This window comes from Peromyscus californicus, unplaced genomic scaffold (genome assembly GCF_007827085.1).
Source record: "Peromyscus californicus insignis strain IS unplaced genomic scaffold, ASM782708v3 Scaffold_21__1_contigs__length_65335640, whole genome shotgun sequence".
Classification (NCBI taxonomy): domain Eukaryota; kingdom Metazoa; phylum Chordata; class Mammalia; order Rodentia; family Cricetidae; genus Peromyscus; species Peromyscus californicus.
Window position 1 is genome coordinate 1578510 of NW_026294514.1, and position 27545 is coordinate 1606054.

At 39.2% G+C, this 27545-nt stretch overlaps 1 protein-coding gene across 1 annotated transcript in view; it reads right to left on the reverse strand.

Moving 5' to 3' along the window:
* Col5a2 (collagen type V alpha 2 chain) overlaps positions 1-27545 on the reverse strand; it is a gene marked incomplete at its 5' end in the record, with an annotated part of 135517 nt that overhangs the window by 32809 nt on the left and 75163 nt on the right. Inside the window, 19 exons of the mRNA XM_052750593.1 lie at positions 132-239; positions 440-493; positions 986-1084; positions 1188-1232; positions 1538-1636; positions 5392-5445; positions 7786-7830; positions 9345-9398; positions 10501-10545; positions 11495-11548; positions 12490-12543; positions 14948-15001; positions 15686-15739; positions 16101-16154; positions 17417-17461; positions 19919-19996; positions 21786-21896; positions 25898-25951; positions 27353-27385. Of these exons, the coding sequence (XP_052606553.1) occupies positions 132-239; positions 440-493; positions 986-1084; positions 1188-1232; positions 1538-1636; positions 5392-5445; positions 7786-7830; positions 9345-9398; positions 10501-10545; positions 11495-11548; positions 12490-12543; positions 14948-15001; positions 15686-15739; positions 16101-16154; positions 17417-17461; positions 19919-19996; positions 21786-21896; positions 25898-25951; positions 27353-27385 (1194 nt within the window). The remainder of the gene's footprint in view (positions 1-131; positions 240-439; positions 494-985; positions 1085-1187; positions 1233-1537; positions 1637-5391; positions 5446-7785; positions 7831-9344; positions 9399-10500; positions 10546-11494; positions 11549-12489; positions 12544-14947; positions 15002-15685; positions 15740-16100; positions 16155-17416; positions 17462-19918; positions 19997-21785; positions 21897-25897; positions 25952-27352; positions 27386-27545) is intronic.

Genomic DNA, 27545 nt, shown 5'->3' on the forward strand with positions numbered 1-27545 from the left:
CATAGTACACTCTGCAGGGCGTCTACACTGTCTCCTAATTTATGTTTCCTTCCTATTCACAAATTTACTCATGCAACCTCCTAAAACACACACATAAGAAAAGAGAGAAAATGAATTTTATTCAAATGTACCCTTTCTCCCATTGGGCCTGGAGGACCAACTGTGCCTGGGTCACCTCGAGGACCTCTTTTGCCTTCTTCACCAGGTGGGCCTATGGGACCCTGGACACCATGTGGCCCCTATTAAAACAGAAGCAGGGGTCCAGGAATAGTCAGTCGTTAAGTTAAAGTTAGGAAACTTATCTAATTAAGTCAGTAAAAATTTTAAATATATTAAATGATTATTTTGTGCCATTACTATGTTACATACATGAAAAATTTAAGTAATACACCTCTAGACAATATTTATGCTTTTCATCATTAAAATAATGAAGGCTTACTGGTTCTCCCTTTGGGCCAGCTTCTCCTTTGAAACCTGGAACTCCTGGATCACCCTAAAATAAAATATCAGCAGTTGAAAGAACTGGGAAATTTAGCTAACCTCCTGCTCTAATTGAGAACAGTGAATGGGCTGCTGAGTCTATGTTGAATTAGTACTAAAATGAAATACAGTATTTTTTGTGGGTGTGTGCACATTCATGTGGAGTAGGAGTACATGTATGGGGTGAATCGGCACTTTGCTCCTGTCTCCATCTCCTAAGCCCAAGGATTACAAGTATAAACCCCCACGCCCAACATATATATATATACATACACACATGCATGCACACACACACACACACACACACACACACACACACACACACACACACACACACATATACACACACACGTACATATCAACAATGAATGGAAAAAGAGGTCATGAATTTGAAAAAGAGCAAGGAGGGGGTCTATGAGAGAGTTTGAAGGGAGGAAAAAGAAAGGGGAAATAATGTAATTACACTAAAATCTGAGAATATTTTAAAAATAATGTGAGACATTACTGGTTGTCCTCGGATCCCCTGAGGTCCAGTGCTGCCCTGAGGGCCAGGAGATCCAGGAGGCCCCGACAAGCCAGGAGGACCAGAGGTTCCAGCAGAACCCTGCCAGCAACAAGAGTGACATGATGAACATAGACCTCGTACTAATCTAGAGCCAAGGACCACATCCCTTTCAAAACCACCGGACATAAATGCTGTTACTTACTGTGGGGCCTTTAGCACCAGGAGTACCGTCAGTTCCCACTGCACCCTAAAAAGCACATGAAACATTTTTTGGAAATATTAGGCTATATCTGACCCATGTCACATAGTATTCAGGTTATCTAAGAAAAGGCAGGAAATTTTCAAACAAAAAAAATATCCACAATTATATCAAAACAGCACTTTTCATGAACAACTTTTTCTATAAGACAGACAAAGAAGGATGTATTGACAGGTAAAGTGTTCTTTTTCTGAGTGTTAATTCAGAATTGGTTATATTAAATAAGTTACGTCTTCTGACTCTATAGTAAATAAGCATCTTTCTGGGCTAACCCTTAGATGTGAGACACTTACAGGAAGACCGTGAGAGCCCACTGGGCCAGGCGGCCCTGTTTCACCTCTCTGCCCCTGAGGACCTTCAGGGCCTCGGGCCCCAGTAGGACCTGCTTCTCCCTAAAGGGATGGAAAAGAAAACATTAACTCAAGTAAAATACTAGTATTGTGGCCTGGAGGTAATTACATATTTGGAGTTTTTCACTTTAAATCCACGTGTCTGAAGCTAAGGGCTTGTTTATGTTCAGTATAAACCTGGATACTTGAAGTCCAACCTAGAACCACACAGTTAAAGCTTGATTGAAACACAGAAGGCAACAGAAGATTTCTGAATGTCTCCACCATCCAGTGCTATTTTATAGCTAAAATTTGTTACAGAGCCCAGTAGCTCTTTGAATGGATTGAACTCACTGTAAAATTACACGTGAAATTTCACACTATACTTTAGAGGCAAGAAAATCATTTCCTTTCTATAGAAGCAATACAGCAAATCATGTTTCAGAGTAAAGAAAAAGCTTTGACTTACTAAACATTCACTTATTGACCTTCAAAGAAATGTTTATTCAATAAGATAGAAAGCACCTGACTGTGAAGTGGCTAATAAACTTGATGACTTCTAGCAACGTAAAAGCAAAAGCCAATGCATTATCAAAATAAATAACACTTTCTCTTCTAGGAACTAGAAGATATTAAAATAACAGCATTAATAACAGAGCAAAGGGCCATGGCAACCTATACTTCAGTCCAAGATGACAGTCAAAATAGCAAGTCCAAATCCAGCATATTAGGGTAACTTTTGGTTCATATAAACAAATTCAGTATGAGTTTCTTCTAAGCAATTTTTGAGATACACTGTTACCACAAACATTTCCTATGTTTCTCTGAAATTCAAGGTTGGTCCTATATTTTTATCCCTCATATTCCTTATAGGAACTAAGAAAACTAAAATTGTAAGCCTTAGGAGGCTAATTTATAATAATAAAACATATTAAATTCCTTTCGCCCTTTACTGAAATGCAAATGACTGGATGTGAAAGTTGATCCATATACAGTCAAACTATGGTATAGTCTTAGAGAAATAGCTAAAACCAAGGACCCAGAGATTTTATGGTGAGGAGGCAGAGACAGTGAAATAAATTCTGAGATATAACTAACTTAGTACATGTTTAAGTTTTATTAAGGAAGATTCAATAGCCAAAAATGAGTCCTACCAACACAGAGGGGTACAGGGCAGTATGCCAAAATAACCAATTGTGCACATCGCGAGAGAAGTTGAACTAATGTCCAATTGCCGGTGCAAGGAGAAGACACTCCTTTCTGCAAGTTCACAGACCATGGCTCAGTGAGTATCATTTCATTATTTTCCTAGCCAGCACTCAGCTCAAGGGCGGGAAGTCTCCATGGAAGCGTGAAGGAATTTTATGTTTTAAGAAGAGCATACAGGGAGGTTGGGTCAAGAGTCAATAGTATCAAAATTTGGACTTCAGGGCTGGGGTTGTAACACAGTGGTGAATACCTGCTTAAATAGGATCAGAAAAAAGGGAAGGAGGGGGTCAAGAAGGAGGAAAGAGGGGAGGAAGGAGAATGAATGGCCAGTATTATGTAAGAGAAACAGGAAGAGAAAGGGAGGGTGAGGAGACAGAAGAGGGGAAGGAAGAGGAAGAAGAGGGATGTGGGCTTTTGAGAGATCAGAATCCTAAAGGAACAGATTCTCAGGAAAGCAGGGACCAGTTACTGACATGACTTAAGACTTCAACTTAAAGCTCAGCCTAGAGAATAATTTGACTAAATGTGTGGTAGTATTGTGTTCCCCAAAATATTGTGCACCCTAATAAACTTACCTGGGGTCAAAGACAGAACAGCCACTAGATACAAAGGCTAGGAAATGTGGCACTCACACCTTTAATCCTAGCATTCCAGAGGTAGAAATCCCTCTGGATCTCTGTGAGTTCAAGGCCACATTGGAAACAGCCAGGCATGGTGACACATGCCTTTAATCCCAGGAAGTGAGCCTTTAATCCCAGGGAGTGATGGCAAAACCAGAAAGATATATAAGGCGTGAAGACCAGAAACTAGAAGCATTTGGCTGGTTAAGCATTTGGCTGGTTAAGCTTTCAGGCTTCTAGTAGCAGTTCAGCTGAGATTCATTCTGGATGAGGACTCAGAGGCTTCCAGTCTGAGGAAACAGGACCAGCTGAGGAACTGGTGAGGTGAGATGGCTGTGGCCTGTTGTGTCTCTCTGATCTTCCAGCATTTATCACAATAATTGGCCTCAGGTTTGTTTTTATTAATAAGAACTTTTAAGATTCCTGCTACATAAATGATTCTCATATTTCAAATAATACTTAAATGGCAGCTTCTTTCCATTTCTAAATACACATTCTGTCTGACTACAGCTTAAGAATCATGAACCTGCACTATATTGGCTGGACCAGCCCCCATATTAAGGATTTACACAAATCATCACACTTAAACCTGGACAGAATTCCATTGGAAAAGGAGGCACAGAGCAGCTCCTGATGGGCCAGCTGTGGATGCAGTTGTTTTTGAAAGCTGAATGCTATAAGGAAATTTGTTTTCAAGACCAAGAAAGTTACTGCTCCTGGGGCAAAGGGAAATCAAATCCGTGCCTCCCAACTTAGAATCAGTGCTGTGAGTTTATTTGTGAATTAGCGAATATACTCTTTTTGTTGTCCTATGATAATCTTTGACTCTCTCCACAGAACAGAGAGAAAGAACAATCTGTGACACAACACAATGCCACAGAACGTTTTAATCCATTCCCACGTGGAAAGCCAAGTGTTCTCCCTACTCACTTCTTTAAGGGCTTGGGTGGAGAGGAACTGAGGAATGGCCAGCATGTTGTGACAGAACAGCTTTTGGTTTTTTTTTTTTTTTCAAGATCTGATTTATTTTAACTTCCTATTGTTTAAAACAGTCCGGTATTAGTTGCTTCCCACACTCTATCCAAGAACAGAGTGTCCACTCGCTCCAAGATGTTCTTTCTTACCTTACAGCCAATTCAAAACTTTGTCTATAGAGTCCAATTGTGTGGCTCTAAGTACATTTTCTTTAATGGCACATCATATAACAGGTTTCATTTTTCCATTTTCTTTTTTAATTCCCTCACATAAGGACCATGAACATACTACTCTAGGCTCTTTCTCTTGTGAAATGTAAGTGGAAAAAATAATAGTCAATAAATGATTCCTAATGATATTCTGCTATACTCATATGTTGCCTAGCACAGTTGTTATCAGGCAGGCTTCACTCAGCAACAGATGGAAACAGATGCAGAGACTAACAGCCAAACCTTAGGTGGACCTCAGGGAATCCTGGGAAATGGGGGTGGGGGAGAAGGATTATGGGAGCCACAGAGTCCAAGGACACCACAAGAAAATCCACGATATCAACTCACCTGGCCTCCTATGGACTCACAGAACCTGAGCTGACAACCAAAGAGCTTGCTTGGGGCCTTTAGCACATATGTTACAGTTGTGTAGCTTGGTCTTCTTGTAATACAGTGGAAGCAGGGTCTGTCTCTGACTCTGTTACCTGCTTTTGGGACCCTTTCCTCCTACTGGGTTGCCTCTTTCAAACTCAATAGGAGAGGATGTGCCTAGTCTTGTTGCAACTTGATATGCCATGGCTGACTGATAATGGGGGGCCTGCCCTTTTCTGAAGAGAAAAGAGGAGGAGGAGTGGATGGTGGGGGGAGTTTGTGGGGAGGGACTGGGAGGAGAGGAGGGAGGGAGGGAAGGAGGGGAAACTGTGATTGAGATGGAAAAAATCAATTAATTAATTAAAAAAGAATAACCCCCACACTCTTCATCTACTGAAATGCCCTTCACTCCTCAAGTGCTGTTACTATTTACCTTCATTCCAGGATTTCCTGGAAAACCAGAAGAGCCAGGTATCCCAAGGGGACCCTATGAAAAAGAAACCAGTAAAGCAATCACATATTTTTAGTCAGTATACAATGATGTCATTTTTCTATTCTTTGGAGCGGGAATCTGTATTTTTAATAGATAGGAACAATCTGTACATCATAAAAAACAATGTGATTATATTACAAGTATCATCCAACATTGGTCTAAAGTAGTGCTCAAAGATGTATACAATGACATCAACCATAAGAATTGAATTTCCAGAGCTGAAGAGATGGCGCAGCAGCAAAGATCACTTGCTGCTTTTGCAGAAAACCTGGGTTAAGTTCCCAGCACCCACATGCAGCTCACAACTATCTAGATACCAGACTTGAATATGGTATATACACACACACTAGGCAAAATACTCCTACACATAAAATAAAATTAATAAATCTCATTCAGAAGTACACATTTCCTAATTGTACCACATAAAATTGATTAAGTCATAATTGAAACACCCGTCTCTTGAGAGGTGTGCCTTTGTTCGTCTGTGTTGAGTAACAAGGTCAGTTATTGAACAGCTATGTTTTGTAGCAAAATCTCATATTTCATTCTGTACAAATGAAACCCCAGAATCATCTGGGTATGTCACTAGCGCATGTTGTTTAACACTTCAGCACATAGCTGAAGTGATCACTGTAAACCAGTTTAAAGGCTATGACTTTGGGATACAATGCTAAACTACCACACTTCTTTGAAGAGCATGTTTTGATTCTTGGAGTTTTGAATTAATAAAATCCTTTCAAAGTATATTCCTTTTGTCCTATATTTCACTTCATTTTTTGAGTGACAAGGGGAAGAAAAATCCACAGGGTCAAGAATTTTGATTAATATATTTCTATTTCATCTGATACTACCCTATTATGTATATTTTATGAATAACCATCTTGATTGTAAATGGAACATTCCACCTTTTGAAAAATACGGTACCACCACTAAAGAACTAAAGAACCGCCAGGCGGTGGTGGTGCACGCCTTTAATTCCAGCACCCGGGAGCCAGAGGCAGGAGGATCTCTGTGAGTTCGAGGCCAGCCTGGTCTCCAAAGCGAGTTCCAGGAAAGGCGCAAAGCTACACAGAGAAACCCTGTCTCGAAAAAACAAACAAAAAAAAGAACTAAAGAACCACTAAAAATTATGCAATTTGATAAAGATAACCATATATGAATCAATTTCTTTATAGCTCAGGAAAAAAATAGATTGCTCATCTATTAGAAAGAATTGGTTTTACTTTGCTTATAGAAGTATAATTTAAGAGATCTTGAAATAATAAATGTAGAGATTTGTATTGACTGCAATCCCCTTTTTTCCATAGGTACATTAATATCCTTTATACCTTTGGGTATCTCAACAGCTAACAAGTAAAATTGAAGATATACACATGGGAGAACCACAAGTAAGGCAAAATTGAGTGACATGTCATGTTTATCAAATTAAAGAACTATGACTTCATCCTGATGAACATAGATTCAAAAATTCTAATAAAATACTTTCAAACAGAATACACACACACACACACACACACACACACACACACACACACACACACACACACACACACACCAGTTCCAGATAAATGTCATCATGTGCTAAACTCCTTAAACCAGAAAACCAATGTGTAATTGTACTTTCTTAGCTCACTAATATGTAATGGAACTTCACTGCCAATATAAGAGATTATGTTTACAATTTTACAGTCCCTTTCTGGAATTAAGCTAATGGTGCTTTCACATTCGGTCTTGACCACCTTCATCCATCTACAGCATCAACAACTGATGCTCTTTCTGGTAATATATACCTACACTTAATGCCACAGAATCGTTTCTCAATACCTGTGATAGGAAAAAGATCAAGCATTCCTTAACATAATAAATGTAACTGTGAACTATTTATTAGCTGCAAGCCAATTCACCTCTTTCCTTAATATTTCCCTGAGTTCATCATATTTTTTTTCATTTACTCATTCTATAGATAGAACTATACACCTGCCATTTTATGTACCAATAACTCAAGATCTTATTTGATAATTATTCATTTTTAATTCTTTATTTACATCCTTCATGTATTGGAGGCTTAAGTAATCCTTCTCTATGCTCTATATTTCAAATTCACTCTACATTACATCATTGACAATAATATTCCACACCTATTTTAATTACTATACACAGTTTTCAAAAATAAGACCTATGCTTTTCAGGTTTTTATTCCAAGTGTCTAGAACACTTGTGTAATTGTATATACAAAAGTAAATAAAATAATATATGCATAAATACATAAATGTGAAAATATACAAATTAATAATGGATTATTTGATTAGTTAATATTAAAATAACACAACACACCATTGGTCCAGGTTTTCCAGGCATACCATGGGCACCTCGTTGTCCCTAATTTAAAAAGAGAGAGAGAGAATTAAAAGAGGGAATTGCATCTTCCACAGTGTTTCCTCATAATTCATTTGCTTCCCAAACAATTTCCCCTGAAAAATATTGAAAAAAATATTAAGGCTGACTGACAACAAGGGCCTAATGGCAATAAAAACTGAACTAATGGCAATAAAAGCATGAGTTTATTCAAGACAGAATATAGATAGATAGATACATAGATAGATAGATAGATAGATAGATAGATAGATAGATAGATAGATGCAATAAACATATTTATCCTGTACTAGTAAAAAACAAATAAACAATTAAAAGTCAAAATTAAAGAAAGAAAATGGATCCAAATGTTGGCTTTACTTAACTACATCACCTTGTGTCATGTAAACTCAGATCCAATGATAGTTTGGGCATCTTGTCTTTCTTACTGACCAGATTAACTCTGAGGACAAGTGCTTTTGCAAAATAAATAAACAAAATAAGAACACAGGAGGCACAAACAAAAATTAAGTTCAAATTAATTCTTTCAGGTTCAGAGAGATCCCTGTCAAGATGGAATATCACAGAAGGGTCCACTGAGTCATCTGGAATAACACCTGTTGAGGGCTGCAGTCAGACTCTCCCTAGAGACGCCAATGGCTCTTCCCATTGCTGCCCTTTCTTTGGTCATGTCTACACAGGCTGATGATTCCCTGGGTATTTACTGAGGTCTTTGTTGTAATTGCAACACTATCCAGCTTCTTCTCTCAGAGTCTGCTTCCTTATTCATATTTCATAGGTATATTTTCTAATGTACTCCCTCATCAATTTCCCATATACAAGTCACAGTTTTCAAGCTATTGTCTAGGAAAACTGACCTAAGGCCCAAAGCCCACTGTTGTCAAATGTGCTACAAGACGATAGATGCAGGAGTAGACATTTAAAGCTGGAATCCTCACTGGACAGTCAGCATTGGGTGGAGGGGATCATGCTTGGCTTGCTGTACAGAGGTAAGTGTTGGCTCCAACGTGAACTGAGACAGCATACAGAGTAGAGAAATGGTCTGAGCATGCAATAGCTGTCTCAGGAATTTAGAAAGGCTTACTGGAGAATAGACTAAAAGGATGATGGTGACTGAACCTGGGGGAGGTGTGTTCTATGAATTCTCTCCACAGCTTTCAGAATGTCGGAGCACGCTGTCTAGTATTTCAAACTTGAAGTTTGTTTCAGAATAAAAATAGCCGGGCAGTGGTGGCGCACGCCTTTAATCCCAGCACTCGGGAGGCAGAGCCAGGTGGATCTCTGTGAGTTCGAGGCCAGCCTGGTCTCCAAAGCGAGTTCCAGGAAAGGCGCAAAGCTACACAGAGAAACCCTGTCTCGAAAAACCAAAAAAAAAAAAAAATAATAGTAATAATAATAATAATCCAACCATAAAGTTATATGTCCTGCTATTACTCTCAGTTAAAAATCATATCTACTAAGACCAAACTGAAAAGAGTTGAATATAGTTCTCAATAAATACATGATCCAGGTATACTTACAGGGGCACCCTGTGGCCCAAGTCTTCCTCTCTCTCCCGGCATTCCTCTTGGTCCCTACAAGTGACAAAGAAAAAAGTCTCCTGAGACATCTAACGTGAGTTCTAGGCTGGTTTGATTTCACTGCGTCATCCGATTTAGACATAATATAAATAAAAATAAAGAGATCTGTAAAATAAAATAATATAATGGATATAAAAAGCAGTGTTGAAAGGAGCGAATTAGGATGTGAAAATCTGTTCATCTATGGAGATGCATACCTGATACAAATAGATTCCACATAACATGAATTCAAAAGCTAAATAGACAAGGGTAATTTTTTATTACTGTGCTAAAAGAAAAGCAGTGGAATCCTGGAAGGGCCAACTTCCAAATGGAGAGCAGGATTCTCTTTGCTTGCTTTTCTATCAGCTACTTTTCAGAATTATTTACTAGCTGATATGTGGATTTCTATTTGAACTTTTTTTTTAATTTATTTTAATTTATTTTGCAATACAATTCAGTTCTACATATCAGCCACGGCTTCCCTTGTTCTCCCCCCTCCCGTCCCCCTCACCTTCCCCCCAACCCCCCCCCCCCTCATTCCCATCTCCTCCAGGGCAAAGCCTTCCCCACAGACTGAGGTCAACCTGGTAGACTCAGTCCAGGTAGGTCTAGTCCCCTCCTCCCAGGCCGAGCCAAACAATCCTGCATAGGCCCCAGGTTTCAAACAGCCAACTCATGCAATGAGCACAAGATCTGGTCCCACTGCCTGGATGCCTCCCAAACAGATCAAGCCAATCAACTGTCTCACCCATTCGGAGGGCCTGATCCAGTGGGGACCCCTCAGCCATTGGTTCATAGTTCATGTGTTTCCATTCATTTGGCTATTTGTCCCTGTGCTTTATCCAACCTTGGTCTCAACAATTCTCGCTCATATAAATCCTCCTCATTCTCGCTAATTGGACTCCCAGAGATCCACCCAGGGCCTAGTCATGGATCTCTGTATCCAGATCCCTCAGTAGTTGGATGAGGTTTCTAGCACAACAATTAGGGTGTTTGGCCATCCCATCACCAGAGTAGGTCAGTTCGGGCTGTCTCTCGACCATTGCCAGCAGTCTGTTGTGTGGGTATCTTATTGTAATATGAAAAACAAAGAAATAAAGAATGTGAGGCTTACCAGAGGGCCCATGGCACCCATTGGACCAGTGGGGCCAGCTTCACCCTAAAGCAAAGGGGAGAGCACATCACAGTGTGAGAAATCCAAACATGATTACCAAAACGTGGTTCCACAGGGGCGTGACGTCAAAGGCACAGTTTCAGAAAGGACGTTTGCAAAGTGCACTTTCAAAGGAAGATCTCACAGTTTGTTTTAACTAGGTCTTCTTAAAATTAAGTGAAAGTGTAGTTACCATAAAAATAAAGTCTGAAGCTGGAAATTTAAACAAGATTGATATAAACTGTCACCTCTAGTCAGTGGGCACTTGTATGTCCAATACATTCCAAATAAAATCCACAATGCTAAAAGTAACCAGGCTACTTTCTTAGGAAATTTCCATGTATATGTCTCATGGTATTTTCCTCTTAAGAAGTCCTTGATGTTTCTCTGCTACTTTCTCTACTTACAAAAATAAATCACTTTGGGAAGAAAAAATGGGTAGAAGTTCTTGGAAAAGAGCAGATTAACCAGGAAGCTGAGTCAGGGTTAGGGCTGTCCACGGCAGCTGCAGTGAGTCAGAGTCAGTGCTGTCCACAGCAGCTGTAGTGTGTCAGGGTTAGTGCTGTCCACAGCAGCTGCAGTGAGTCAGGGTCAGTGCTGTCCACAGCAGCTGTAGTGCGTCAGGGTTAGTGCTGTCCACAGCAGCTGCAGTGAGTCAGGGTTAGTGCTGTCCATGGCAGCTGCAGTGAGTCAGGGTTAGTGCTGTCCATGACAGCTGCACTGCTCCAGCGAGTCAGGGTCAGTGATGTCCTCGGCAGCTGCAGTGAGTCAGGGTCAGTGCTGTCCACAGCAGCTGCACTGGTGCAGTGAATCAGGGTTAGTGCTGTCCATGGCGGCTGCACTGCTGCAGTGAGTCAGGGTTAGTGCTGTCCACGGCAGCTGCACTGCCACAGTGAGTCAGGGTCAGTGCTGTCTACAGCAGCTGCACTGGTGCAGTGCGTCAGGGACCAAATACCTTGGCACCAGTTGCTCCAACTTCACCTTTGGGGCCTTCCAGACCTTTGTGTCCCTGCAAAGAGCAATGTGAATTTATGAATATTTCTAGCTCTCTTCCGTCTTCAAAAGGACGAAAACACATTTACACACAGGGCCATGTGGAGACAAGCATTACAGGTGAAATAGTCGCTCACTGTTCTTCTAAAATTTCAATACTTTCTTGAAATGTATTAGAAGAAAAAAATAAGATTTCACAAATAATGTTCTCAGCTTAAAGCATTGATAATAAAATATGACTTCTTAGAAAGACAATCTACACCACAAAAACATGTAGTGACCCTAGACAGGTTACAAGGTTTACATAGGTTTGTTTTTTTTTTAATGTATTCTTGGGTGGGGGTTGTCCTGGAACCTTTCCCCAACAGACATCAAAAACGAATGTTATTTGGTAACTCTTACAGCAACACACATTCTACTTATAATTTCAACTGCTCAAAAAGTGACTACCCAGTATACTACAACTGATATTGGCCTTTCTTTTTGATACATAATTTTGATGGAAGGTAGAACGGTGATACCTATATTCCAATACAGACACATATATAACATATGGCTGATGATAGATTACATTTGTGAGCACTGTATTTAATAGTTACTTATTCATTATCTCCGGTTTAAAAAACTTCCATTGTCTTCCAAGTTGGACCCTTTTTTGACCTCATGTACTCCATTTAACCACATCACTCATTGATGATTGTCTCTTTTTCTAAGTGTGTCCATTTATCAGTTGAGGTTGTACATCAGACATTCTTCTTGCTCACCATGGCATCATTTCATGTAACACAGTATTTCTTCATAGACTCGAAGGGAAATTTATGATAGCATTAGGGTTTCAGTAGTGCAGATGAATATTGCAATGATAAGTATAAGGACACTTGGCACAGGGAATTGCAAAGGTTTTGATTGAATTATCCCCAGGCCCCACTCAGTAAAACAGAGAATAAGACAACTTACTCTGTGACCTTTCAGGCCTGGGAGACCGGGAGCACCAGGGAAGCCTCGAGCACCCTGTCAGAGAGGTATGTAGGCACATTGTGGTCATTAATAAAAACAGAAAATGACTTCATATGCCTTTGCCCCAAGGAAACTGACACATCTTTTTCACCAACATATTAAAGTAAAGAACAGGATACTTTTTCTATAAAAATGTTACTAGGGTAATCAAACTAAAAAAAAAAAAAAACCCAAGCACATTGTTAGAAATGGAAGCGCAACACACAGAGGTGTGGATTAAAGAGTCAGCTGCTCATGTGGTGATGCTTCACTGTCTACTGACAAGGGACGAGAAAAAGGAAGGATGAAATATTCATGGATCAATATGTGCAGTGTGTAGATTGACTAGGTCTGCAGAGGGAAGAAACTTCAGGAGAGGACCCTGGTGTTTCCCCGTTTCCCCCTTATTATTTTGACTACATGAATTTAGTTTTTCACTGAATTCCCATTACCACTGTCACTGGAAGGTTCTATGCCCGGATAGCATGAATGGGTGCCATTAAACAACTGTCAAATTTCAACTGCAGTCATTTATCATCCAGTCCCTAGCACTTAGCCTTATGCTTGGTTAGTGAGCAATCAATAAATAATCATTAGCTTGACAACAGACTGAATTAGAGTTTCAATGCCTCAAATCCCCGTGGCTTTCACCAGCCCTTTCCAGAGGAACTTCCTTTGTCCCAGCACTTACATAAATGACAGAGTCCTTTCGCTCCACACACCATAGTCTATTCACTATTTACTAAACGAATGGATAATAACTCAATAAAAAATCAGTTGATGAGATTAGAGCAGTGTTTTCTGTGACTTCTTGCAGGGCAAGTACCTTAGTGTTTTGAGAATATCACAGTAAAGATACACTAATCATCTGTGAAAAGATGAAGTGCCACTAATTCTTCTGTGGACACAACCATGCTAAGAAAAATCTTTCATATCAAGAAGTCCCTTAAAGGTTTTTTACTGGCACCCTCCCTTTCACTGAGATACATCTCCCATCATGCTGAACAAGCAACTTAGTGCACACCCATCCAAGCCTATGGGGGAATAACTGAGCTGCTTTTTCAAATAATTAGTTGACTTCAGCTTTTATGATTGTGGGGGAAATTCCCGTGTGATTACATATTCTAGTATAACAAGGAAATGAACTGGATGGACTAAGGCTCATAAAGAATTCTCCCTTTGCTGACCCAGAGCTGTCACCACAGCACAAATGTACGCTGCGGCAGTGAGCTTGCGGAGTACATCTGCGCTGTGCTGGCAAGATCCCTCTCCTCCCCACGGAGATACACGCTGTGAGTACATGCAGCGAGTGCGGAAGACCACAGGAGTCTCCAGCCTGAGCGGGTTGAAAGGACGTCTGTCCGCATAGCTAAACCTCATGTCTTTGTCTGCACCTCTACCCCAGGCTGATAGGGGAGCAAAGGAAGGAAGAGGAAGAGGGGGGTTTGGTTTCATAATTTAAACTAAGCAATCCTTAGAGCCCTATAAATCCCAGTTAAAGATCAACATTCCTCTGTTTGAAAAAAAAAATCCCAGCCATGAACCTCATCAATTTTCAGAAAGTAGACAGAGTCATACAGTATTGGGTGGTTGCAATAAGGGTAGACACATTAGGAAATTACAGGAACTAAACGAAGGGGCTGGATTAAGCGAGGGGCTGTTGGGTGAGAGAAATACACCGGCAAGTTTGAGGAGGATTTTTGCTTACTTGGTTTCTAATTTTCTCCATTCTGTTCTAGCACACCCTAAAAGAAACTAAACAAAGCAACATGCAGATTTGGAGGCCATTCAAGGTCCCAGATCTTAAATTCCGGTGGAGCGGGTTGACACATATGTGTTCCTTGAATTAGTTAAGGAGGAATGAAACAGCTGTGTTAGGCAGCCTGGCAATGAATGCATCTTGTCCTGAGATTTTAGGGCCCAGGATACTAATAAAGGATTTCAGGCAACTTCAGGACTTGGGGAGCAGCCAAAGGAGCAGCCTGTCCACAGTTTAGTTCTCAGCTGATTAAAAACACACATAAGGCAACAAACTCAAGCTGTTATTTCAGACAGATGGGCTGCTATACAATAAAAATATTTAGAGATCAACAGAACTCAGGTGTTATGAATTGTAAATGGGTCCCTTTGGTGACTTCTTAATTGTGGAAATGTTGAGTTTTGGGAGTATCCATGAGTATTATAGTTATGATACAATTGTTTGGCTTCAGGGTTTCCATCTGGTGCCAATACAATTCTGGGAACTAGAATTCACTGTAATGCTGGCAAAAATGTCCCTCCACATCTTGCATTTTGACAGAAGGGGACATCGCTTGGGTGTCTGCATTTACCTAGTGTCTAATGCATGTGTGTACAATGAGCTGCAAGTTTCACGTTCTTTATTCAGTCACAGTCATTAAACCAATAATCATTAACTTACCGGTGACCCTGAAAACCCCACTTCGCCAGTATTGCCATTTCTTCCAGGTTCACCCTTTACAGAAAATAAGAGGGTGAGAAGCATGGAGAGATTAAATATTCTTCTCTGAGATTTCATAACAAATCGCAGATGAAAAGCTTGTAGCAAGTTTTTGTGTTATACTGCAAACAGTGTAAAAACAGAACCCAGGTTCTATTTCTGGTAACATTTAATCCTACAGTTCAATTTATGGTGCTTCCATGAAGTTATCAGTGAGAATAAATGGATGCAAAGTAACCTGTTCTGATCTAGTCATTTTCAGAACATCAGAATTTATATGCAGAGGACTGGGGTACAGCTCAAAGTACAGACCCTATCTATCATGTACAATGCCCCAAGTTTGATCCCTAGCACAGCAAAAACTAAAATAAAATAAACATATGTTCTGTGTTCAAATTGAGTCGTCTTCCCAGCCTTCTAAAAGACAAAAGACAAACTTATTTGTTTTCAAAGATAAATATTAATAAAAGTCCTGAAGAATTCAGTAGAGATAATATCTAGTAATTTAACACTCTCATAATAAAGAGATCTTTCAGATTTTGAAAAACTTTAACGTGTGTTCTCCAGTTTAGAGTGGATTTAATAAGGGCTGAAGAGATGAGGAAATGAAATGGGAATCAGGTCAGAATGCTTTCCCGACCACTGTAGCTCCTTGGTAGCCTCTTCCACACTCCAAAGCAACATGCATTAGAAACTTACATCTTCTCCAGGCTTCCCAGGAGGTCCCTCTGGTCCACGGGCACCAATTGGACCCTAAGAAAAAAGCAAAGAATATTCATCTTCTCCTTCCAATGCTATTCAAATACTATTGAGACAATGAAAAAAGTATCAAATAGCATTACTAATGTTTTGATTTTTATCCGTGTGTCTCAGATCCTCTGCTTAACAATAGAAACATTGAAGTGCACAAATCTATGTATCCATACTTTCCACAACACTCAGACTCTAGGTTAAAATATTGTGACTTAGAAACATAGAATTTAAGTATAATCCACAGTACAGAGCCTCCAGGATTATCATTTCTTGTTATTGTGGCCTAGGAAAACAAATTCTCATAACACTTCATAGAGGTAGAGCCCTGTGAAATGGGCTGACATGCTCACTCCACACTCACCATTGGTCCAGGCTCACCAGGCTCACCGGGAGGTCCTGCTGGCCCCACGCCACCCTAAAATTGAAAACAAATGATAAATAAACCAAAGGAAAGAAGAATAGCAAGTTCCGTGTTTTTAGCAATGTGTAGTATGGGGGTTGCTCTCGGTCACTGTCCAGATACAGAATTTCAGGTAAATTACTGAGTCTGAATATAATGGAGTTTCACAATCTAAAAAAATTAGATTAATATTAGGACTCAGTTTATTTATTATTTAGATAAATGAGTCTCTTAAAATTAAATAGCGCTAGCACAGAATGGGTGCTCAGTCAATAGTAATCATCATCATCATCATCTTCCTCACCATTATCAACTACCTCTGTGTTCAGCAACATAAAGAAATAAAATCCATACAGGTGATCATGACAATGTGATTACCTTGACTGAGCTAAAGATTTTTTTCTTTTGAATTATTCTTAGCTAATGCCCATTAGGTCGTTACAAAGAGTAAAATAGTTCTGAATCATAGTTTTACTAGCATTTGATAGGTGTAGAGAGAAAGTATATAGTATTAGGATCTTCTAAAAGATTCCACAAAATAATCACCTGGGCCTTAACTTATAATAATACTAACTGGAAATGACCTTTTTTTAAATCTGACTGTAAAGCCTGAGAGTTGGCAATAATCAATTATGGAAATCATCACGACATAAGATGATGTTCCATTAGTTTAGAACCAAAGATGTGTGAATCCTAGTGCTAGAGGTCAGTCATATAAAGAAATCAGATGATGAAAATTGAGGGCCCTTAAGAAACTATGAGGACTAGGGAGACAGCTCGGTGGATTAAGCATTTGCTGTGCAGGCATGGGGAGGATGGGAGTGTGGGCCTCCAGCACACATGTAAAGGCTGGGTAGATAGATAGTCAGATCTAGGTAGACAGAGCCCGGGACAGGCCATCTCTGAAGCAAGCCAGCCAGATGACTGGACAAACTGGTGAGCTATCAGTTCAGCAAGAGACCTGCCTGCAAGAGAGAGACTCTGCCTCAAGAAATAAAGTAGAGAAAGATCAAAGAAAATAAACAACTTCAGTCTCTGGTGTACACACACACACACACACACACACACACACACACACACACACACATGCACGTTTATCAAGAATCTTTGAAAAAAAGCTGCATATGTTTCTAAGTGGGTGAGGATTATTTGGTAGCTGTCATTCTAAGTGATAACTATGCAGTTTAATGGTCTGCCCAAAATAGTTATGAAACATGAACCTTACTTGTGCTCTTTCTTTATATTACAGTCTATAATTTATTTATACAAACACTTACTTGCTGTCCTTGTAAGCCTTGAGGTCCCCTTGGGCCAACAGGACCCTTAAAAACAAGTGGGAAAAAAGTTACTTTATATTCCAGTCATGTTATAATTATTTTTATTTATTTTTAGATTTATTTATTTTATTTTATGTGTATGAGTGTTTTGCTCATGTGTGTGTCTGTGTGCCACATGTGTGCCTGGTGCTCTTGGAGGTCATAAGAGGGTATTGTATCCTCTGAAACTGGAGTTATGATAGCTGTGAGCCACTGTGAGGGTACTGAGAATCAAACTCCGGTTCTCTGCAAGAACAGGTGCTCTTAACAGCTGAGTAATCTCTTCAGCCCCTCAACTCATACTTTTAAAATGTTGAATGTGTTTTAGAACCTGTAAAGTGATGGTTGACTAGAGGGCCAGGCTGACATGACCTGGCTTTGCTCTTCTGGGAGGCGGATGGACTCAGAGAGATTAAATTTGAATGACATATGGGATGATTTCATTGTGTATCCTCTGTGCTGTAAAGAGAGATAAATATGCCTGTGCACACCCAACGTCTTTAGGACAAGGGTCCTCACATGTGCAAATGGGTGGCTCTGACAGAGCAGAACATCTGCAGAGGGCGAGTCTTGGCAGGCATGCAGTACTTACAGATAGCCTGTTTGGTGCTTTGGCTCTAGGGAGAGCTAGCTTAAATACCAAGCTAAGTTAACAGTTTACGAAACCAACAATATTAGCCAGATCATTTTCAATGTCATTATCTGGGAACTGAGTTTTCTGGAACATTTCTTTCTTCCATAACACGTATTAAAAGTATGAGCACAGGTTTCCCTCATCCGAACATGAAACGATTCCCCTGAAGAAAAGAGGTGTAGTGGGAAGCAAAAACTTAGGGAATTTTAATTCCATATGAGGACAACAGAAATTAATGTCAAATCTTATAAAGTAAAATCAGTTTTACTAAAATAAAGTTCAATCAAATAAAAGCTGCTAATTAATTTTAGTTCAACCTATATTCTATCTACTAAGGAGAAAAAGCACCTTTGAAAATGTGGAAGTTGAAAGATGGCCACTTGGGAGGAGAAAGACAGTGAGTAGGAAGAGGCAAGCGTAGGAAATTCAAGAATGAACGTGATCAAATTGTGGACATGTATAAAGACAACATAATGAAACCCATCACATGTACAATTAATATAAGATAATTAATTTTAAGTTAAAGAACTTTAAAAATAAAATTTCGATAAGATACTGGTATAGATATATGTGTATTTTAAATTTGAATATATAAAATATCAGGTATCTCAGAAAGCTATCACAAAACAAGCACTGAACAGTGCCACTATAACTTAGAAGACATACAAACATATTTGAGGAAAGCTACAGCTGGCCTTCAAGGTGGGGAGAGGCATGGGTATCTATGAGGTGTGACTTTACTGTCTGAAAGTCCATTAACATGGGACAATTTTGAATTATTATGATCAAAGGCTTGGGAGAAGTGGTGTGAAGAGTGTTAATTCTTTCCACGGGTCTGGAATCCTTCAAATAGCCACGTTAAGAATTCTCCCAAGATGGAAAATTTAAGAGGCCAAAGATTAAAGAGGACCAGCCAGGGAAGCAGAGTTGTTGGAATAAAGAGTCAAAGCATGTAAGGTCAGTAGGAACTCATAAAAATGGAAATGGTCGAGTATCTGTTTGAAAATTCTGCCAAGTTAATGTTTCTAATTGGCACAATAAAACATAATAAATACACTTTTATTATAAAGAAACAGTCTTTGTTTGATGGTGGTAGTTATGTCTTCTACTTCTTCAAGTACAAAATGAAATATGCAGACAGATGTTTACTGATGTTCACAAAGGATTGCCATGGTTATGACTGGAATATCCCTGAGTTTTTAACTTGCACACAGTAGGACTTGCTAAGTAAGTTCAATGTATTGATAGGCATGTTTTAAAATATTTTAATTTTCTTTATATTTATAAAGTATGTGTGTATGTATGTGTGAATATTTGCGTGTGTATGTGTTTGTAAGTGTGTCTCTGTGTGTTTATGTTTGTGTGTGCATGTGCGTATGAATGTGTGTATGTGTTCGTGTATGTATGTGTCTATGAGTGTGTGTATGTGTTTCTGTGTGTGTATGTATGTGTTTATGTTTGTGTGTGCATATATGTGCATGTGTGTGCATGTGTGTGTGTGTGTGTCAGTGCGTGTATGTGTGTCAGTGTGTGCGTGTTTCTGTGTATGCATATTTTCCGTGTGTGTTAGTATGTATATCTGTGTGTGAGTGTGTTTCTCTCTCTCACTCTAGGTGTGTGTGTACGTGTCATGGTGTGCACATGTGGGAGTCGTGAGAGTCTAGTCTCTCCTCCCGTATGTTTCTTGGGGGAAAAGAGCAGGCTCGGCAGCAGCTGCCTTCACCAGCTGAGTCACCTCGTTGGCTTACGATTTTATCTCACTAGCTCACTCAAGCTTCGCTGTTGATGCATCTTTTGTTCAATACTTCATCAGCAAACTTCACGCTTACCACAGAGCCAGGCATGAGTCCTACTTGACTCCCCAGTCCAGATTTTTCATCCAACCCAGCCATCTGAGCTGAAAAGGGCTGTAAGGTAAAGTGTTGATATTATTTCACTGTAAAAGATGTGCACCGACACACTTTTAATAGTGAGCAATGTGCACACCCTACCATTCTCCTGCAAAACCCTTCTAAGAGCCATTTTAAACACTGACTTTAAAACATGGGGAAAAATTCAAGTTGCTTTTCAATGTGTGTGTGTGAGAGAGAGACTGGCTACTCTTCCCCCAGGGTGTTTTGTAAGTATTCTGTTCCAGAAAAACTGCTGCAACCAGGCAAAAGCACGGATCAGCCCGATGGGTTCTCGGTTGCCTGCTGAGGATTTGATGTCTTCATCTGGCGGCCTCCCATCCCTGGAACATGCTAGTAACAGAACAAAGCTTAAAGGATGTATTTTAAATATTTACCCTAAAGATGCCAGATTCCATTTTAGACTGTTTTAAGAAAATAGTGTTTTTTATTCACTCATGGAAAATAACCTAAAAATTGCTTTTATGTAAGTTGACAAAATTGTTATAATCCTTCCAATAAATCTCTGATTACTCCAAAAATTGGAAACAGTCTTACTTATTCTCTGTGACCTTTAAAATACTCTGACAATTAAAGTGACTGAAATTGCTCATCTATTTTCTAGTAGCTTCATTAATTTCCAGATTTTAGTGGGAAAATATGTGTGTTGTCCAAAATATAAAGACAATTCCTTCTGCAATCAGTTGGTAAGCAAATATATGAACAGTTGAAAAATAGTCATCTCCAGACTCTACAAAGTCACTTTTACTATGCAATATACTCCTGAGTGCCATGGGCAGCCACCAAGAGTTCAACAGGGCAGGCAGAAAGAAGCATTTTATTTGATTAAAGTAGGAAACTAAAATTTAAGAAATATTTTAATGCTGTTATGGTTTGATCTAGCTCCCCCAACACACCCTAAAGGCTTGTGCTAAAATCTTGGTCCCCAGTGCAATGTTCACAGGTGGAGTGTTGGGGAGGAACTGGACCATGGAACTTCCCAATTAATGAATTCATGCACTGATGCAGTCGTTAGTCAATAGCACTGTTGGGAGGTGGTAGAAACATTCAGAAGTGAGGTCTAGTTGGATAAAATTAGTCAAGTAACTGACGGCGTGCTAGGGGGAGCGGTGCCTTGTCCCAAACCCCTTCCTTTATTTGTTTTCTTCCTGGCTGTGGAGAACGGGGAAGAAGATAGAACGTTTGCTCTATCAATGTTTGGCCATGATGCTCTGCCCAGCACAGGCCCAGAAACAATGGAGCCAGCATCCCTGGATGGAAACTTCTCACACTGTAAACTAAAGAAAATCCTCTCTCCTTTAGACTGCTTCTCACCAGTATCTGACATGGTGACAAAAATGTCTACCCAAAGAGCCTTACAACTTCCTGCTCTTTCCATTATCACAGATATAACATCCTCTCTCGGGAGAACACAGGTTTGGTTTTGTCACTGTTTGGGGAGCCTGGAGAAAGGCAGGACAGACATGTATGTTCTCCAGTTCATTGTGTGAACAGTGCAGTGGTCTCTTGGCATCACCAGAAAAAAAGCAAAAGTTTGGGGGTCTAGAACTATCGCAGGGAAAAAACAAATACTTTGATGCAAGCCTTTAGAAAATGATGCTTTTAATTTTCCAACAATTCACTGTAGATTTACAAGCTTCACTGTTGTTTATAGTAGGCCTGCATTCATTCCAAAAGTTTGGGGTGAAGCATCAACCTTTGAACTGAAACAGTCTTAACACCATAAGATTGAATTAATGATTTGTGTGTAACCTAACTGTTAGACTGACCAGAACACACAACTCACCCTGCTCATGCCATCAGGTCCTGGGTGAGAGGGATGTCCAGGAGGCCCTGGGGCACCTGGCTGACCAGGAACACCTGGCTCTCCATCAATTCCCTGAGGACCACGAGGACCCTAGGAAAGAAAACCAGTGGGCATTAGAACCACTTTCAAACATGTACTTAGTAGAAAACTAAGTGCACAGCACTTAGCAGATGGAAATCATGGCAATTACAGCAGACGCTCTAAACACTGTCAATTCCAGCGTTGGTCAGGGTTTCTGTTATAGAGACACAGTCTTGGTAACAATTTCACTTGATGTGTTAAATCTCAGAATAATTAGAAAATCATGTCACCTCAGCAGCATTCTAGAATGAGTTTTACTTGATGAGATTTTCTTAAGTATATTTAATAAGCAGTTTCTAAATGTACCTGTCTGTCTTATATTACAGTTAACTACGAATGTGCCTATTTTTTTTTACCCTGTCTTCTCCTAAAATATAAAGGCTCTTGGTAGAGTTTGTGGGTCTATTTCATCTCCCAAACTGCATGAGGCTTGCAGAATTTCTGGTGCAGAGCTGAAATTTAATACTGTGGATAACATTTGCACATTTTACTCTTCTTTAAGTCTGGCACATTTTCTTTTCCTTCCCACCCAAGTGGTCAACCAGACGGATGAGAAATCAGAGGCAAGGCACTGTGATCCAGCCAAGTCTAATTCTCAGAGACGTGAACAAAGACCCTCATTGCCAAGCCCCACCCTCTTCCTAACCCACATTCTGAGGGAAGCTTGGGGAACAGCCACGTCCTCAGGTCTGGAAAAGCTCCATCTTCCAGCTTCATCATTCCCATCAGGCGTGTGTGTGTGTGTGTGTGTGTGTGTGTGTGTGTGTGTGTGTGTGTATCTAAAATTCTTAAGCTCTGATAGAAAAAAAAGAGGAACAAAGAAGTGAAGTCACAAGATAATTTCATCTTTATCACTAAACATGGGGATTGTGTAAAGCAGTAAATTGACATTTAATAGTAAAAGGGCTTCTAATTCTTCGCCAGGAAAGTAGCCCTACCTGGCCCACAATCAGCATTTCAAAAATGAACCAACAATGCAGGCCAGAAGGCTAGACAAGCTGAAGAAGCTGATTAATCATAATTTGCTATACTCAAACATCCATATCTTTCCGTAGTGAACCAAATAACATTTATGTCTTTGAATTGAGGTAGAAAAATTAGCCTCAAAAATCAAAACATAATTTCTTGAAAAACATTCTTATATTTTAAAAATAAACCCCCTTCTTGCCCCTAGACCACTGGCAATTCACTACACTCTCTCTAATGCATAATCCGGCTTATTCTGCTGTTGTCTCAGGCTCCTGGGCTGATATGAAGGCAGCCTACATTTTTATTGACTTCAGATCTCTTTTGTATACTTCTGTAATTATCTCTAAATATCCCTGGTGTTAGTCTAACACAATGTGAGATTTAAGTTAATAAACATTTGTGAAAATTTTCTAAAACAGTGTGAACATAAGCAATTTAGTGAGAATAAGAAAAATATAATGTAGAAAATTTACTGTTTAAAGACTAAAAATGAACTATAATTGGTAATCCATTAAAATACATTTTCTATTTCAATTAAACTTAATCACATAAATCGTGTGTTAAGTTTCTACGTGTATCTAATGTTCTATGTATCACTCTTTTCTCCCATCCCCCAGAATACTCTGCAGATGGCCACTAGGTGGCGAACTTTAAACGTCCACATGAAGAAAATAGCTGCACAATCCTCAAGAACTTATCTGCTGTGGGTTAGCAGTTTGATGCACAAACACAGGCACACGTAAGCATGCACACAGGTACATTATGTATTGTTGCAGTTGTAATAACTGGTGCATGTTTCACTGTACATGATGATCCTTATAAATGTCATGTGCCATTTGTATTCAACATGCCGCTGAATGTCTGTCTCCAGATCAGAGACCAGTTTGTCACTGTGAAGGGACCTGGATAACAATACACTCTAAACTGAAGACCTTTGTGAAGTGACCTGGATAACACACTAAACCGAGGACTTTTGATTAAAGAGTCATGGTGATCACTGACTTGATGGGTTTCTTTGTATCAGTACTTCTCAATCCAGCACAATTTTGCCTGGATTTGGCAGCATCGAGACATTTTCATTTGTGACAATTAGATGGGAGATGAAGGTTTCATGGCATCTGGTAGGTAGGGCCGACAACAATCCCACAATGTAAGTCCAAAACTTCAATAGTGTTGAATTTGAGAAACCACACTACATTATGGTCTTCTGTATTGTTTGATAGTAATGGAAACTGGAGATGGGAACTGGTACCTATGATTTTAACACCACTCCTTATTGTGACAGTAAAGACCTTCATCCAGAGAACATCTCAGATGAGTATTGTGTCCTGAATCAAAACCTTCTACCTATGGGTATTCAGTGGCAAGTTTGTAGCTAGAAACTGGTGATGATAATTACGCCAGGACAACCAGCAAAAGTTACAAACCAAAGGGAGAAATAGACTAAAGAGTATGGATTGTCAGTCTGTCCCCCCATGTCCCACCACAGCTAGTATTAACAGAGAAATGTCTTTCACACTAAGAAGCCTGTCAGGGTTGCCCTATGCTCACATCAATAACTGCTCTCCATTCTTTTTATACCAAACACACAGACTCCCGTCTGATCAACATTCTTTACCGTGGGGCTAAGATAGGAAACAAGCACCTACCAAATTAAAAAGGAAAAAAAGAAAAAAGGGTTGAGAATTTTAGATTCGTTGATTCCTAACCAATAATTCTGAAACTGTGATCATGATTTCCATAGCAACTGTCATGTAAACATTGGATAGTGTCATCAAATATATTCAAGGACACCTTTTCTGTGTAACCATCCAGGCTCCACCTCATTTAACTCACCTTCTGCCTGTCATTTTTATTCTGTGGTGACACCAGGAGAGCTAAAAGCATTTAAACTACTAAGGCCACTCAACAGAACAACAATGAAGTATACACAAGAGAATGAGAACATGTCATTTCTTCCCCTAATATGGCCTCAATTTGCTGGGACACTGCCATTCACCTACAGGCCTACAAATTCCACCCACACTCACAGCTCTATTCTAGAAGCATTGACATCACATTCTCTGCTTGGTTTGATATGTAGATGATTTTTAAGAAAACTAGCAAAAAGAGTTCATAGCAGTGTGACCTAAAATAGATTCTGCTCTTACTTAAATATTCAAAGTTGTGCATCATCACCTCGCTTATCTATTTCTTCCACTTACATATTGACAAACATATATTGAGATACCCAAAATTCCATTAAAAGTTAAGTTTTAGTAGCTACAATTAGACATAAAAATTAAACAACACAATTCTTTTCTAACCGAAATATGGATAATGATAGCCACAGAAACTTAGTCCAGTTCTTCAATATATGAAACATCTTAGATTTTTAGGGTGAGATGTAAGAAAGAATATAATTAAGAAGAGAATAACATAGATTGTATGCAAACAGATGATGAGAGAGGCTACACAGTGCATGTATGCCATCATGCTTTAGCTCAAGGATACACGGGTTTTAGTCTTAACTCATCCACTTTAATGAGTGTTAATTTTTTTCAATTCTAAAATCTCTGTAGCATCTACACCATGGAAAGGAAAGAATTCTTCTCAGGAAATAAATTTTATTCAACAATAATTTCTTTTTCCTCTCTCTCCAGTTGGATATTTCCACAGCAACCATAAATCACAGAGTTCAGGTGTTTTACCTTAACCGAACATTCTTGGCATTGTTTACTCATGAGTGACAACTTCTGAACTCAACATGATGTGTTAATCATGTGTCTCTCATCAGCTTGGTTGTGATTTGACCTTATAAACTGTAATTGATTACAGCTGTGCTATCTCTCTAGTAAGTAATGGGTAATCACTTTCATGCAATAATTTTCCCTAAATTTGGAGAGCTGTAAGTTCATTTCATGACCAGAAGTCTTTGTGGCATTTTATGGAAGTGACAGAGTAACAGTGTCTCTGGCACCCTCACTGCACTCAAAGAATAAGTGCAAGTCAAACCATTTGACAAACATTTTGGGGGGGGGCGGGGATAGCCGTCAACTTACAGGTCTTCCTTTGGGGCCTCGGTCCCCTCTCGGTCCTTGTGATCCTGGAGGGCCCTAAAATACAAATTATGATTATGGATATAAACATTCATGAATTTTTAAAGGATTTAATTGGTAAAAGAACATTGAAACAGAAACATCACATCCAATTTAGTGCAGTTGGAGACTGGACAATAAAGCCTGTGTGTATGAATGCTCTATAAACAAAAGGGCTGAGTGTTTCAGGAGTGAGGTTCAAAGACCTGCAAACAGTTAGGCACCACATAAAGGTACTGTGGAACGAAACATATCAGCATAGCTACTAATTGCAAATTAAGCATCATTTTCACAGATTTGTCCTAATGTAAATCTCTGGCAATTAAGTTCTAGGTACAAAAACTTAAGAGTTCACGTCTGGAGTCACACATAAAAGTGCAAACCCTAAATTATCAATTATCTGGTAGAATATGGGAGTTCAGATTGGTACAGAATGCTCCAGACCACTCATCACTGGCCTACCTGCTGCTGTCAGCCTACTGTTGCTTCATATACATTCAAACAGTGACTTAACTATTACTTCTACTGCATATATATGTGCACATACATAAAGTCTGCTTATAATTTCTCAAATTATAATTGCCACAGTTTCTGCCTTGCTAAAAAATACTTTATTTAAAAATTGTTATTCGTTTCAACCAACAACACTGTTTCTGTTGTTTTATTTAATTTTTTATTAAGATGTTTTCCAGACTGGCCCTGAAACTCCTTTGGCTCAAGGATCCTCTCCCTTAGCCTCCTGAAAAGCAGGAAGTATGTGTCTTGTTGCCAAGCCCTGCTCAACATCACTGTGTAAAAGCAGAAGCTTCCAAAGTAAAATGAGTCTGTTAGGTCTATGTTAGTATTTTATTTCAAGAGATCTGATGTATTTTGATATTTAAATGGTATGTATGTGAGTGTGTGTGTGTGTGTGTGTGTGTATAATATATATATATATATATATATATATATATATATATATATATATATATATATATAATGCTATTGATAGTCCAAACCTGAGATAAATAGCCTTTATGTAAAGCCAGGAATCCGTCATGCTGGTATATGATTTCTCAAATTCTACTGCAATATATTATTTAAGTAAATAAATACATCTCTCTTAATCAGTAAGTATACAAGTATGCTCTCATTTCAAGAACAAGGTCAGTCTAAAATTAGCAATGTAAACATAGATTGTTTTTCCTTTCACTAACAGCAAGACTAATGCAGAAGAAAAAATATAGTTTTTCAGCTTCAGGATGAACTGACCCTGTGTGCCATGTACTGCTTCAAAATACAATGTCTAAATCTGAAGACAGTTTAAAGTAACACATTTTGGGATGTCGAGCATCCTTTTGTGCGTTGCTGTTTTCTCGTGTTAGTCTGGTCAACAAAAATGTTCAGCATTCATGACAAATACTGGAGAAAAGTACTTACTGCAGGTCCTGGACGACCGCGTATGCCCGTTACCTAAACACCAAACAAGAAAATGTGTAAAGACAAAGTTTGCAGAGACTTGGAAAATTCAACAGTCTAATGAATAAAAACAAAATTACAGTGGAATCTTTTCAAGGGTGTTACCAACTAGCTGCACTTCCTCTGCCTTGAGTTAAAATATCACCTATTTTGA